Source organism: Medicago sativa, chromosome 8, assembly GCF_051527215.1.
Source record: "Medicago sativa cultivar Bolivia chromosome 8, Bolivia_mono, whole genome shotgun sequence".
In the NCBI taxonomy this organism is placed as follows: domain Eukaryota; kingdom Viridiplantae; phylum Streptophyta; class Magnoliopsida; order Fabales; family Fabaceae; genus Medicago; species Medicago sativa.
In genome coordinates this window covers 63829997-63843131 of record NC_140756.1, presented here as the reverse complement: position 1 = coordinate 63843131, position 13135 = coordinate 63829997, and the positions used below count along the sequence as shown (strand labels likewise).

The following is a 13135-nucleotide window of genomic DNA, read 5'->3' as shown; positions in this document are numbered from 1 at the left end:
AAAAAAATTTGTTTCAAAATGAATGTCACTTTCAGTTTTCAATGCAATAATAATTTTTTCTTTTCAACTGTACCCTCCAATTAATACTCTGCACACTACTTCCAAAGTATTATTTTTAAAACTAACCAATAGTTAATAAGGATAATTTGGTAAAATAACCATTCTCTTTCTTTTAATCATTGCATTTCTTAATATGTGTGTAAACATATAAAACGACACTCATTTTGAAACGGAGGGAGTATAATAGGTCTGCAGTATCAATTTAATACAACAGACTATGGAAATTAGAGTACGTACTTGAATTAGGCCTAAATACAATTTAATTTTTTTAACCAAGTCTTTTTCACTATTTTTTTTCCTTCCAATAGATACATTGATAAAATGCTTAAATTTGACATGTGTTTTATATGAACAAACTACGTTTTAATAGCAATCTCATCAGCAATACAAGCTAGGATATTGTCTCAAACTTCTGATTGAGTAATAAAACATTCAATGAACACATGGGGAATGGAATTCAGAATAACTCCTTATGTTCAAGGAAGCAACGAGAATAGATAGCAGCTAAAATTAGAGATAAAACTGTTATAGATGAAAGTGTTGTATATTGCAATTCATGCACGCATGTGGTATAAAGGGATCAACAAAAAAGTGGATAAAGTTACTCATGTTGAGTTGATACCAATTAAAGTCATTATGCCACATCGGCAAGTCACAATAAAGGAAAACGACAGGAATAACATAACTGATGAAACATAACATACGTTAGAGCATATTCATGTGAACGATTGAATGTTTAATGTTCATCATCGTAGCGCTTCTTGTCAGGCCATGATCTTTTTTTTTTTTTTTTTGTGATGGCCGGGGTTTGAACCCTGGACCTTGCATGTATTAAGCATCGTCCCTATCAACTGAGCTAAACTCACGAGGACTGTCATGCCATGATCTTTGAGGAGGGTTTGAAGTGTTTCTCTTCCAACCATGCTTTACAAGTAAATGATATTTGTTCAAGTAAAGAGAATAAACTAATGAAGCTTAAATTATTTAATCAAATGTGCATAACAAAGCTACATTATGCAAGTCAATAAACAATATTTGATGGCTGTTCAAGGTATATTTTGCTATACAGTTGTTAGTAAATATCAGATATATAGTTAGTTAGAGATATATTAGAAAATAGTTTTCAAGTTTACATGTGATTTAGAAAATACATAGGATTGAGTGTAATGTACTAATGTTGCCCATTTTTGCTATATATATGTAAACACTAATCAATCATTCTTGGGGTTATCACTTTCCAAAATGTTGCTCCTTAGGGAGCCTAGAATCAAGGATGGATAAATGTCAAATAGAATTTTTCTCTCAGTACTATGATGTCTCACGATAATATAGGACAAAACGAAGTTAATCTAAAGAAGGCAAACATATGTATAAAACAAAGTTCCACTTGGAGAAAAAAATAAACAAATAGTAATAAATTAATGTAACAGCAGAAAACATCCCTTATACAAGGAAAACAAGAAAATGAGAATAAAAAAAAATGGATATGTAATAAAAGATTAGACTTCTCAATCCAATGGTAACTGATCCTTGACAAAAATGGGGTCACCACAAATAAATCCCTGATCTGCACTATCATGTGACTGTTAATTTAACACCAGATGGTGTAAAGTCTCCAAATTTTCTCTATAGTACTCCGCTCTATAATTCAGCTGCTCTGGCAGTTAGATTAATCCAACGACTGAGATTTTGTCCGAGGGACAATGTTGGCTATAAGCGATCTAAATTGCTTCATAATACGGATTCATACCGACAATCTTTAAGAAACAAAATTTTGGATTCCGCAAGTTTAGGACATCCACTTTTTGTTAGGATAATAGACTTCAAAGGTATTGAGCTTGAATTCTTTCTCTGTTATCTTCCCACCATGTTTTCGCATTTACCTCTCCAAATCTTTCCCGGCTGCAGACATGAATGGAGAAAGAGTTCATCAATCCAAACATTTTCTAAAGTTCAAATATTGGAGATTTTGATCTCACTCTTATAGATAAGTCTAATTGATAATTATGATATTCTTTTGATAAATTTGATATCATGCAAAAAATATGCAGCCTATAGAAAAATACGTCCTAGGAATTAGGATCATTTTAAGGGCATGTTTGGAATGATTTATTTGAACTTATCCACTGATAAACACTTGAGATCGTTAAATAGCTTATAAAAACAATTGATATGAACTTATCCACTTATAAGTTGTATGAAAACTGTTTTGACTTTATTTTATCTTGTTAAAGAAATAACTTATAAGTGCTTAATTAACCTGTTTATCCAAACAGGACTAAAATCAGTAAGGAACATGATTTTGGAGGATGCATTATAGTACCTGAATCTGACACGTCGAAGCTCCCTAGTACCATCAGCTAACTGTCTAATTGTAATGTAAACTCCAGATTCATCTTGTTCTACCCATTCTGACTCCATTTCACTTGCATTGCTAATTGAAGGTTCATCCCTAGATGAGGTGGTTGCCCTTGATGGTTCCATAGATGAACCTGCTTGAAAGTGGTTGCCACCACCTTGATCAAACGCTCCAGAGGGTTTGTAGTGACTCCTTGGTGTCCAATCCTTAACCGATGCCATAGGACTTTCCATTGCTGATGTCAATCTTGAGTAAGTAGAATCTCTTTGCTGTTCAAACAAAAATAAAGTATACACATGAATCTAGAATTCAACATTTTGTGGCAAAAAATCTTAAGGTCGTAATCTTACGGTTTTATATAAATAAATAGGATTTAATATGTATACATCGTCAATATAACAAAAATTTGCATGGTTGACCAATCATAACTTGTTGCATTATAAAAAAAATGTCTTTGATCATAATACCTTAAAAGAAAAACAAAACATGATTTACAATGTATTTAAGCTTGGGAAAAAATAATGTTGGAGAGATTGAGAAAACGTAAGACTATTACCTCATCGACTTCAGACCTTGAAGGAGTGTTGAGAGCTTGTCGATTGAATCTTTGGACATTGTAAAGTTCCATGATTCTGTCATAATTCTCGCCCCACCATTTTTGAGCTTGCCATTTATTGAACATCTCACGGCTTCAAATTCAAATGCTAAGTATAGTCAGTCTTTGCTCCTACATGATAATTATTACATTTTCAACTACTAAAAAATCCCATATATTTTTATCCTATGGCATGTGTATTTGTGTAACTATTTTTGAGAACATATGAAAATAGCTTATAGCATGTGTCCATATGTCGTTTTTAGTATTTTTAACTAAGCTCCCTAACTAACTTATAAAAACAAGCTACAACTAGTATCAGAATAGTTTAAGCACATTTTTTCTTTGATTAAAATAATAGTTTAAACATATGCACTAAACTAATTAGTGACCATAAAAATGTACCATCAATTTTTTTTAGCAGTTAACATGAACTTGTAATTGAAACCAAAGTCAATTATCTGTTGTTAACTGGTTTGGGGGAAGGGGCATTAGAGTGGAATGATAAGAAAATCATGAATTAAACTATGCCATTAAAAAATTAAAATTATCGGTTGTTAATTAACGATACCTGAAGCGAATTCTCTTGAGATCATTTCCACCATTAGGAAGAGACACAAAGGTTATATGAACCCCCGGTTCAACCTGTGCCATCCATTCCTTTGGTTCATCATCCTCCTCTAACACAACATCACAGACTGATGCAGAGTCGCGTCCTCTAGGGGTGCGGTCTCCAGCATATCTTGGACCAGGGTAGTTAGAGGTAGTGAAGTCCCATGCAGGGGTTGAACTTGAGCTTGCACCTCCAATATAAGGGTATGGTACCCCTTCTGAGATTGTGTCAAAGTCTGGATATGGTCTATGTCCTTTCTTATTGTAGCTACTTGATCCTCCTGTGCAGGGTTTGCATTGCTTGTAAGCACCTGAAAACTTCAGTGCCATGTCCTTTATCTGCATATAAAAAATAACATTTAATAACATCAATAAATTAGAAGATATGAAACACTGACACAGACATCAAACACGATACAGACACGTAGACGTTGTTAATATAAAAAATGTAGAACACCAACGCGTGTCTAAGACGTACACACGCCTAACTCCTTAGAAGTTTTGATAATTTAAGTTTAAATAATGAAATAAATTAATCAGAATTAAGCCTTCTTCTGAGAACAAATTAAATAGCATAAAATTAGGATTAAGACATAGTTAGTAGTCTATAATGTGTCCAAGTGGATTATGATTTATAAGCACTAGCACCTATTATTAGCATAACTATAAAGTGGGGAGTGGGGACACCTTAAAATAATGTTTCTATATCTTAACAATGTGACAAAGGTTTCACAAATAAAAATACTAGAGTGACATCTTCCTTTTCTTCTAACGATATAGATCCACCTGTGCATACTTTATCTTTAATATGTAGCCTAAGACAATGATTTATTAGATTAGATGATAAAAAAAGGGTAGATAGAGACCCATGTGTCTATACTTTCTAGAAGAAACAAATACAAAATAATCTATTTAAATTCTTCACCATTAAGAAAACATGTTTTTGTTTATTGGAACTTAACCTACAAAACACTTTTTGCTTAAAAAAACTCTTCTTGCATCCCTAGGGAAATACTCGGTGACTTTGCGAAGCAAGAAATTGTAGAAGTCGATAAGCTGGACGAACATTATGAAAGTGATAACGAACACAAGTTAAGACTCTCTTTGCAATACTTTCTCTATGAATAATAAAATTCACATGAATTCCACTAAATCATGTCGATTCTACTTGAAAAATAGTAGAAAGTTCGTAAATAATGTCGATAGCATTTGTCACACATATTGAGAGACTAGAACAGCAGAATTACTATGTTTCTGAAATATGGAGCACTAGGAGAAGAGAAGGGGAAACCATGTCTGAAAGTTCTGAACTATAATTTAAAAGTAAATTTGGAAGACTCTCAATGAATTCTAAGGTTTCAGGCATAGGTCATTTTCAAAGAATGCCTTTACAGCTGGATTGGACAGGAGAAGAATGTTTATGAATTGAGTATACAAGTGGATGACTACATAAAACATAATCATGAATGTGGAAGGCCAATATATATAATAAACTTACTTATATGTTACAATCAACTATGTTACCCTTAGTGGCAAGTATTTCCAGAATGAAGAAATTTCATTGATTTCTAACCGGTTAATTTAAGATTCTTATATTCCTAGTACATGTTTGAAATTACGTTGAGTTTTAACGAAATAATAGTTGTACTATAATTTTGTTGAATTTTCAAATCGTAGCTTTTATCAAAATTTCGCCAAACTTAGCACTAATGTGCTTAAAGAATTGAGTTTTCACTTTCTAGCTTAAAAGTGCTTGTACATTGGCTTACAAGGAAGAATGAAGATCATGAAAATAAAGGTTTATAAACATAAACAGTTTTAGTTGTTTAAAAGCAAAAAACATTAAGCAATGTCTATATACTTTACTGCTGTTAAAACAACAGAAGATTGGTCAATACTTGTTTAAATTTTTGGCTTTATTTTAACATTGGTAATAATAGAAAACTTTAGAAAAACATTGCATCGACAAAAATTCAAGGATGGGCCACACTAAGGATGAGAATATGGCAGACCCTTCTGTGTGTTAGGAATCTTTTCTTAACATCAACTCAATTTACGAATATTGAACAATATGTTCCCACTACTGCTGCTGAATATGGAACTCAGTAGAATATTTGACTAAGACATTTTGCTTTTTCTTTTCAAATAAACAAAAAAAGATGGGAAACCAAATCAATATAATCAGTAATTAGTGAATAATCAATCAAGATTATTGGAAGTAATGTGTTTTCATGATAGCTTTTAGCTAGTACTATTATGCTTTTAATTAGTAAAATATGACAAGATACTAAAAAGTAAAGTAACCAAAAGACATGAGTGGAATAGTATACTATAGTATAATAATATTTGTTTATATTTGCATATTTTAAAGTGGCTAAAGGATTTGCCTAATTGATGATTATTTGTAGTAACTCAAAAGTACAAAAAATAAGGGATTAGAAAAGGACTGATTGGTTGGTAACAACGACCAGGGATGTCACCTAAGGTCAGCAAAATAGCAATCCCGCATGCTTTCATAAACATATCACAATCACTTAACAGCATAAGGCCACAAGTACCTGTTTTGTTTTTTATTTTTTTTTAAATTTAAATGTTTCTTCTTACTCCCTCCGTCCCGGAATATCTGACCCATTTTCTAAAAAAAAGTGTCCCAAAATAACTGAGTCATTTCAATTTTCAATACAACTTTCATCATTCCCAATACAATATAACTCTAATTAATACTACTTTCATCATTCTCAATACAATATATTTCACTTTTCCCTTTATTTATACATTTTTCTTAATCTGTGTGAAAAACCAAACTGGCTCAGATAAAACGGGACGGAGGTAATAATATTTATTTAATCAAATTAAAAATTATAAAAAAATTGAACAAAAAAATATATTTTAACAAGATTAATAATAAAATAAAATAATTTTTTTTAAAAGATTAATAGTTTTACACCGACATCCAATGACAATCTTTCATTTTTTTCACTTCATTTTATTTGTTTAAAAATCAAGCTAAAAGAGTTGGCTGACATCTATTCTCATTGTTACAACATAATGATTTGGCTGTGAGAACATTTTTTTTGGAGTCATAAGTTCAAACTCAAGTCACCATATTCTCCATCTCCGTATGTTTATTTGAGCATGTGTTGACAAATACTAATAGCCAAAAAAAAAAGTTGGTTGACATCTGAAAATGATGGATTTTTATTGGAATTATTTGTAAAATTGGTTTAAACTATAATGCATTTCTTTTAAACTATATTTTTAGAATAGATATTATGCAATAAATGAATAAGCATACACAATAAAATAACTATAAGTATGAAGAAGTAAAGAATCCCGCGGTCCCTATACCAATGTCCATGAAACTACCAACTTACACAAGGAACAAAAATAACTATGAAATTGCAAAATAGTCCCATCATTTTGTAGCCAAATAGGGTTAAGAGTTGTATGTTTTCACCAATATGCAAAAATGTGAAGAGAGAGATAGAGAGAGATTTGGGACCTGAGTGGTGAGGCTTTTGACGGCTTCTTTAGTACTAGGCGTGCCACTCTCACGCCCATCTTCATCCCTCTCATCTGTTTTCGTACAAGCTATGCATGTAAACATCTTTCTTTTCTTTTCTTCACCCCTCCTTTTAATTAATTACTTCCTTCCTACAAATAACACAACCAAAACAACACAACAAATCAACCATCTATACACTACTATATTAAAATTGGAACAATAAATAATCACATGTGCATTGGTTTTATGTGTGAGTAGTAGAGTACCAAATTAAATACAATAAAGAGCAAAATTGGTAATGGGTAGGTAAAAGCAATCACTTATTGCATTGAATGAATGAAACAGTGACACAGTTCTAGAAATGCTAGTTTGTATCAACTAAATAAATATACTAGCAATGGTTAGTTAGGATTCAACTAGTGTAACAACAAAATGTACTAACAAGAGTTAAAATGCAAAATAGCCATAAAACAAAAAGAGGAAACAAAATGGTCCTATGGATGAATAAAAAATGGGGGCAAAAGAGAAAGATGAAAAAGCAAAAATGAAGGGAAGCTAGCTCGGGATTAGAGCAAGATCAAAAGTGATCTCAAAAATCTCAAAAGAAGGAAATAATGGGCCTATACTTAATTAAAAGCAGTGAAAGAAAAGAACACAAACAATATGGGAGGGGCAAGGAATGAATGAATGACCAAAGTACTACTATATGCTTTGCTTTATCACAAACACAAATTCGAATAAAATCATAAAAGAACAAAAATTAAAAAGAACCAAAGCGTGTCCAAACTGAAGTTTCTAACACACTTTCTATTCATTTCAATCCAAACGAAAAAAAAAACATGAATATAAACTTAATCTAATCTCGCAATTTTACTCGCGATTTGATTTAGTCCTGACAAAAAATAAACTTAAATTAGTCTTTCACATTTTCACTCTGGAGATAAATTTGTTTGATGAATCAGAAATGAATTTATCCTCAAAATTAAAATGTATAATATTAATTTGAGTTTACTTTTCGTTGAGATCAAATTCAATCGCGAGAAAATTGTGAACGACCGGATTGAATATTCTCTCAAAATATAATGAATATCACATTAAGATCTTAAAATAAAATAGAGACAAAACAAAACTTCCGAAAAGAAAAACAAAACAAAACTTCATTAAAAAAACCAAAGTAAAACAAACTTGATTAAAAAAAGGGTCATGTTAACTTGTGCCTTAAGGGCACAAGTTAAGAAACTAAAAATGGAATTAAAAGATAACTTTTGCATTGAAAATATAAAGTTTTAAACTTTTAATACAATAAATGTACAATTTTCAAGAAAAAGTTTCTATTTTTAGTTTTTAAACTTGTGCCCCAAGGGCACAAGTTAACGTTCTCCTTAAAAAAACACTAAACTCTTTTTGTGAAAAAGAAAAATTAATCTAATTCCTCTGATTCTCACTTTATCTACTTTAATTAAAACCACATCAATCACAAACCCCAATGCAATGCAAAATGCGACTCAAAATCAAATCAATGAGCTGGAGAGAGAGAGAGAGAGTGTATTTTTGGGATTTGAGAAAAACAACAATACTGGTTTTGAATCAGTGTTTGTCGGATGGTGAAGAAGAATGAAAGAAAGAGAGAATGAATGCACCAGCAGTAGTACAAGTACTCATAGAATCAGAATCAGAAGAAGGTAAAAAGTGATTTGTGGCATTGATTAACATTAATTATAAAAATCATAATAATTAATGATTTAGCTTTATTACTTCGTAGAGTCTGAAAAGTGGAATGGAATTAATTAGTAGTGTCATTAACTATTCGAAAACGACTTAACAAGCTATCCTCAACTGTTTTGTCTCTCTCATTACTCACTCATTCAGTACGTTTTCTTCATTACATTAAACTCACGTTCATTTGTCTCCATTTTTCTTTTCAAATCATTACCGTTTCATCATTTCAATAACAATAATAATATCAACAAATTCAAATATATGAATAAAAATCACACTTACTCCATAAAACATAGACACCAGATATAACACTGACACCTCGAATGACACTTATAAAGCACAGACACTGGATATAACACCAACACGCCACATGTCTAACACGTTTGAACATCGAACAAACTTTCGATTCAAAGTGTTACTGGATCATAGAATGACACAAACAAATCAAAATAAAGAAGAAAACACACAAAACAAAGATATTCATTATTTGAAAAATAAAAACTTACCTTATGTGAAGACCTCTTCAATGGATAGATTTTCGTTTTTTTTTCTTTCAGCTTTTCATTTTTCAATCTCCAAACATGGAAATATTCAGAGATAAGAAAATCGCTTCTTGAACGTGATTATTGAGCTAAGTAGAACGAATGAAGAAGAAGAAGAAGAAGAAACGATATTTTGTGAGTGAGAGTGAGGAAGAGAAATGAAAATATCGGTTGAACGAGATATTGGCGAGAAAATCGGGTACGAGGATTCGTAGAGAGTGCGTCCGAAAATTTTGTGGAACACAGAAGAAGAGAGAAAGAGAAATTTGAGGTTGTTGTATTTATATACTATGAGAGAGGTGAATTAACGGCGTGAGTGTGTAACGTTAATTTTAACGGAAAATGTTTTTGAAGGGAATTTGGGTTTTGTCATTTTGTTTGTTATTACATACAGCGAGTGAGCGGAAACAATGGTCGAGTGAGTAGAAGACATAAGGGACCCACGTGTTTGGGTTGATGCAATAAGAAGAAATTACACGGTTGAGATTTGGATTATTTTGTATGATGATTGATGACTAGGTTAAGGTTGGGTTGCATGTCGTTTGTTAATTGATGGTTGAAATATTATTGGAGGAATATTCATCATCATAATTGAGAACTTTTCGCAACAATATAGCATGATAATAAGGGAAATTAAATTAATACTACTTATGATCATTTATAGCAAAATTGGATATGTTTTTATGTATGTATAAAAATGAGTACATTTTGAGTTCAAATTCTTTGCTTTTTTTTTATCCAAGTTTGAAGAAAAAAACAAAAACAAGAACTTTCATGGGTGATCTCTTTGAAAAGTATTCATATGATGATCTATCAATTGGTGGTGGATTTTGCCAAAAATATTGGAAGGAGCGAAAAATACCAACCAATTATTTTAATGCAAATAATTATTATTGAAAATTATATTAAGCACAAAATGTGCAAAAAAAAAAAAGCGATAAAAATATCACAAAGAGTCGATACAATGTCAAAAACTTTTTGAAGGATGGATAAGAGAGTAGGGGGTGCTATTAGAGAGATTTTGGTCCCTTTCTCTATAAATATTGAGGTATTTTGATAATTTTCTCTATAAATTTTTTTACATTTTTTAATTGGAGGTATCATGGCTCCCATAGATTTCTAGAAAGAACCGCCACTAATACCAACAAATTGTTCTTCTTAAAGTTTTAAAGTCAACATCTTTATCAAATGCATAATTTTATTTCAGACTTCTTCGTGTATAACTGATTGAGCTTATCTCAATGTTTTGGTATGTTTCTTTCTACTAATTTTGTTCAAAACATTCTTATCATTCCACTTAAAGAATGTATTCACACCCATCTCATAAATAGTCTAATCATTCAACTTCTTTTTAGTGAACACATGTTAGTAAAAAAAATTCACATAAACCACATCCTCCGATTTTCTTTCTACATGGTATTGAGTTTTATCTGATTCAAGGTCACCATAGGACTTGTATTGGCTTCCATCATTCACCACAAAGTAATTATAACAAGAAAATCGAAATTATGACGTCGATTTATGAGATCAGTGTGCAACACATACATTAATTTTTTTATGAGATCAGTGTGCAACAAATAGTACATACATTAATTTTTTTTTTAAATACATTAAATTATTTCTTTCTTGTGAAACATTCATAAAAATTACCAAACAATGTTAACAGCAATAACAGTGATACAATAAAGAAGAAAAACTATATATATAAGAGAATAAAAATCACAAGACCTAGTCCAACCAAAACTTTCAAGGACAAAGAGAATGTAAAGATCATTCTATTAGAAGCAAAAGATTTTCGAATGACTACTCAACGACATTATCCATTAATTTGAGGAAACATTTTAACGTCTCTGATCAAGCTTGTCAAGCACTAATTTGATGCGCCGACCCTTCTTCAACAATGGCTCTCTCATTCTCTCATATATAAGGACTTGAGTAGTTGAAGAAAAAGAAGAAGAACTGTATCATTTTACAAGTACTCTTACTCTGTCAAATTATATAGTGCACAAAATTCTTACAAACTTTCAATCTTAATATTTCTTAAGTACTTAAAAGTCATCTGAACTTTAATCTTCTTACACCTCTAATTGTATATCAAGTGTAAACACAATCTTATTTATTTGTTTAAATCTGATTGTAGAAGTCACTTACTTGTGTGTTTGAGTAAAAAGAAGTTTTTTAATGTGTGTTTTGTGAGAGGAACCAGTATAATTTGCTTGTGTCATCTCTTTCTCTTTCTCTCTCTCTTTGTGTTTAACTTAATTTCGCTGCATACTCTGTTTCAGACTCTGGAAAGAACTCTGTTTTTTATCAGATTATGAACTGTTTTTGATAAACACTTAGAAATGTTTTTGAAAATACCAACTAAATTCAACCCCATGTGTTTTTCTCACCTTTAGGTCTTTGGTTTAATTGTTTATATAAGAGAAATGATCTTTCTACATCTATTTTTTGTCAATTTTCGGATCAATTTTCTTTCTCACACTTCATTATATTCTTATTATCTCTTTATTACTTTGATTTTCATGTCAATATATACATGTTTTTATATCTTCGATTGTCTCATAAGTTGTCCAAAAATTATTGTTCAAATAACATACTATTTATCTAAATAGTTTCTCATTAAGACTGTATCACCAAAATATTAAGAACATGCTTTTCTTCCAAGAGATTAACAATACACGATTTCAATTTAGCCATCAGTCCATCACAATCCAAAAAATGTAATATTGTAGAGTTGTAGACAACCCGTACAAAACATATTCTAGTTCATCCTTAAAAGCATTAACTTTGATGTGTTTTTGCTTTTTTCTCATCCATTTTTTTTTTGTTGGAAAAGCCCAAAAATATATTTTGCTTAATAGAAGACCAATATGCATAAAAAGAACATTGTGTTACATCTTGTGTTTTTATTTTTTTGACGCAATCTTGTGTTTGAATTTTAAGAGGATTGCATATGCAACAAGCAAGCCGTGCTAATCTAGCTAGTATATATTACTTTAAATAAACAATGCCTAGGTGATTAATATGATCACATTATTCCAACTTGTTAAGTTATGTACTTTTCACGATCCTTTTGTTAAAAGTTTATAACTGTCTTCATCGATGCCATAAATTTCTTTGCCATAAACCACATGCATGAAGCTAGCTTATTCGATTGAGTGCTCGAGTATTTAGTGCTTTTCCAATTCATACTTCGAAACGTTGATATGGCTAAACATTTCACTTTTTTTATACTTGCTAGCTTGACTAACTTTGTTTCACAGAAATAGAAAATTAGCCAACAATTTTAAAGTTTTAACCAAAAGATTAATTCTTGCAGTTTGAGGAGCAAGATCATGATGAGTCATTTCTCTTTAGTCTTGTTTTAAATTTGAATTGCAAAAGGTCAGACAAGGAGTATAAACACATATTCGCAAAGAGATAGCATTATTACTTTCCAAACATATGTAGATTTAAGTGACTCTACCTAGTACTTTTATCTTTAAACTCCAAATTCTTTTTTGTTTAGAAAAAGTTAAGAAACATTATAATTTTTTAAAAATTAACAAAATATTTTCACATACCGATAATTATGGGTATCTAATAGGCAAGATCGACTGACGTAGGTCTATAGTCTACGCCGGATCAAGGTTATGCTAAGCAGTTTTTAGATAGGGAAGACCAAAACTTTTTAGAAGTCTATTTAACTAAAAAAATCAAACTATGCCATAAAAAATTATTTTAGATCTAACAAGGCTGAC

The 13135-nt window shown here is 30.9% G+C and overlaps 1 protein-coding gene across 1 annotated transcript; it reads right to left on the bottom strand.

Annotated features, from left to right (window-relative positions):
* Positions 1-1404: 1404 nt before the first annotated feature.
* BRX (DZC (Disease resistance/zinc finger/chromosome condensation-like region) domain containing protein) lies at positions 1405-9636 on the bottom strand. Its single transcript, XM_085733994.1, has 6 exons — positions 9357-9636; positions 7129-7280; positions 3586-3965; positions 2976-3108; positions 2384-2688; positions 1405-1962 (listed from the first exon to the last, which is right to left on the bottom strand). The coding sequence occupies exons 2-6, from the start codon at positions 7231-7233 to the stop codon at positions 1884-1886; spliced, it is 1002 nt and encodes a 333-aa protein (XP_085590120.1). The 5' UTR covers positions 7234-7280; positions 9357-9636; the 3' UTR covers positions 1405-1883.
* Positions 9637-13135: the final 3499 nt, after the last annotated feature.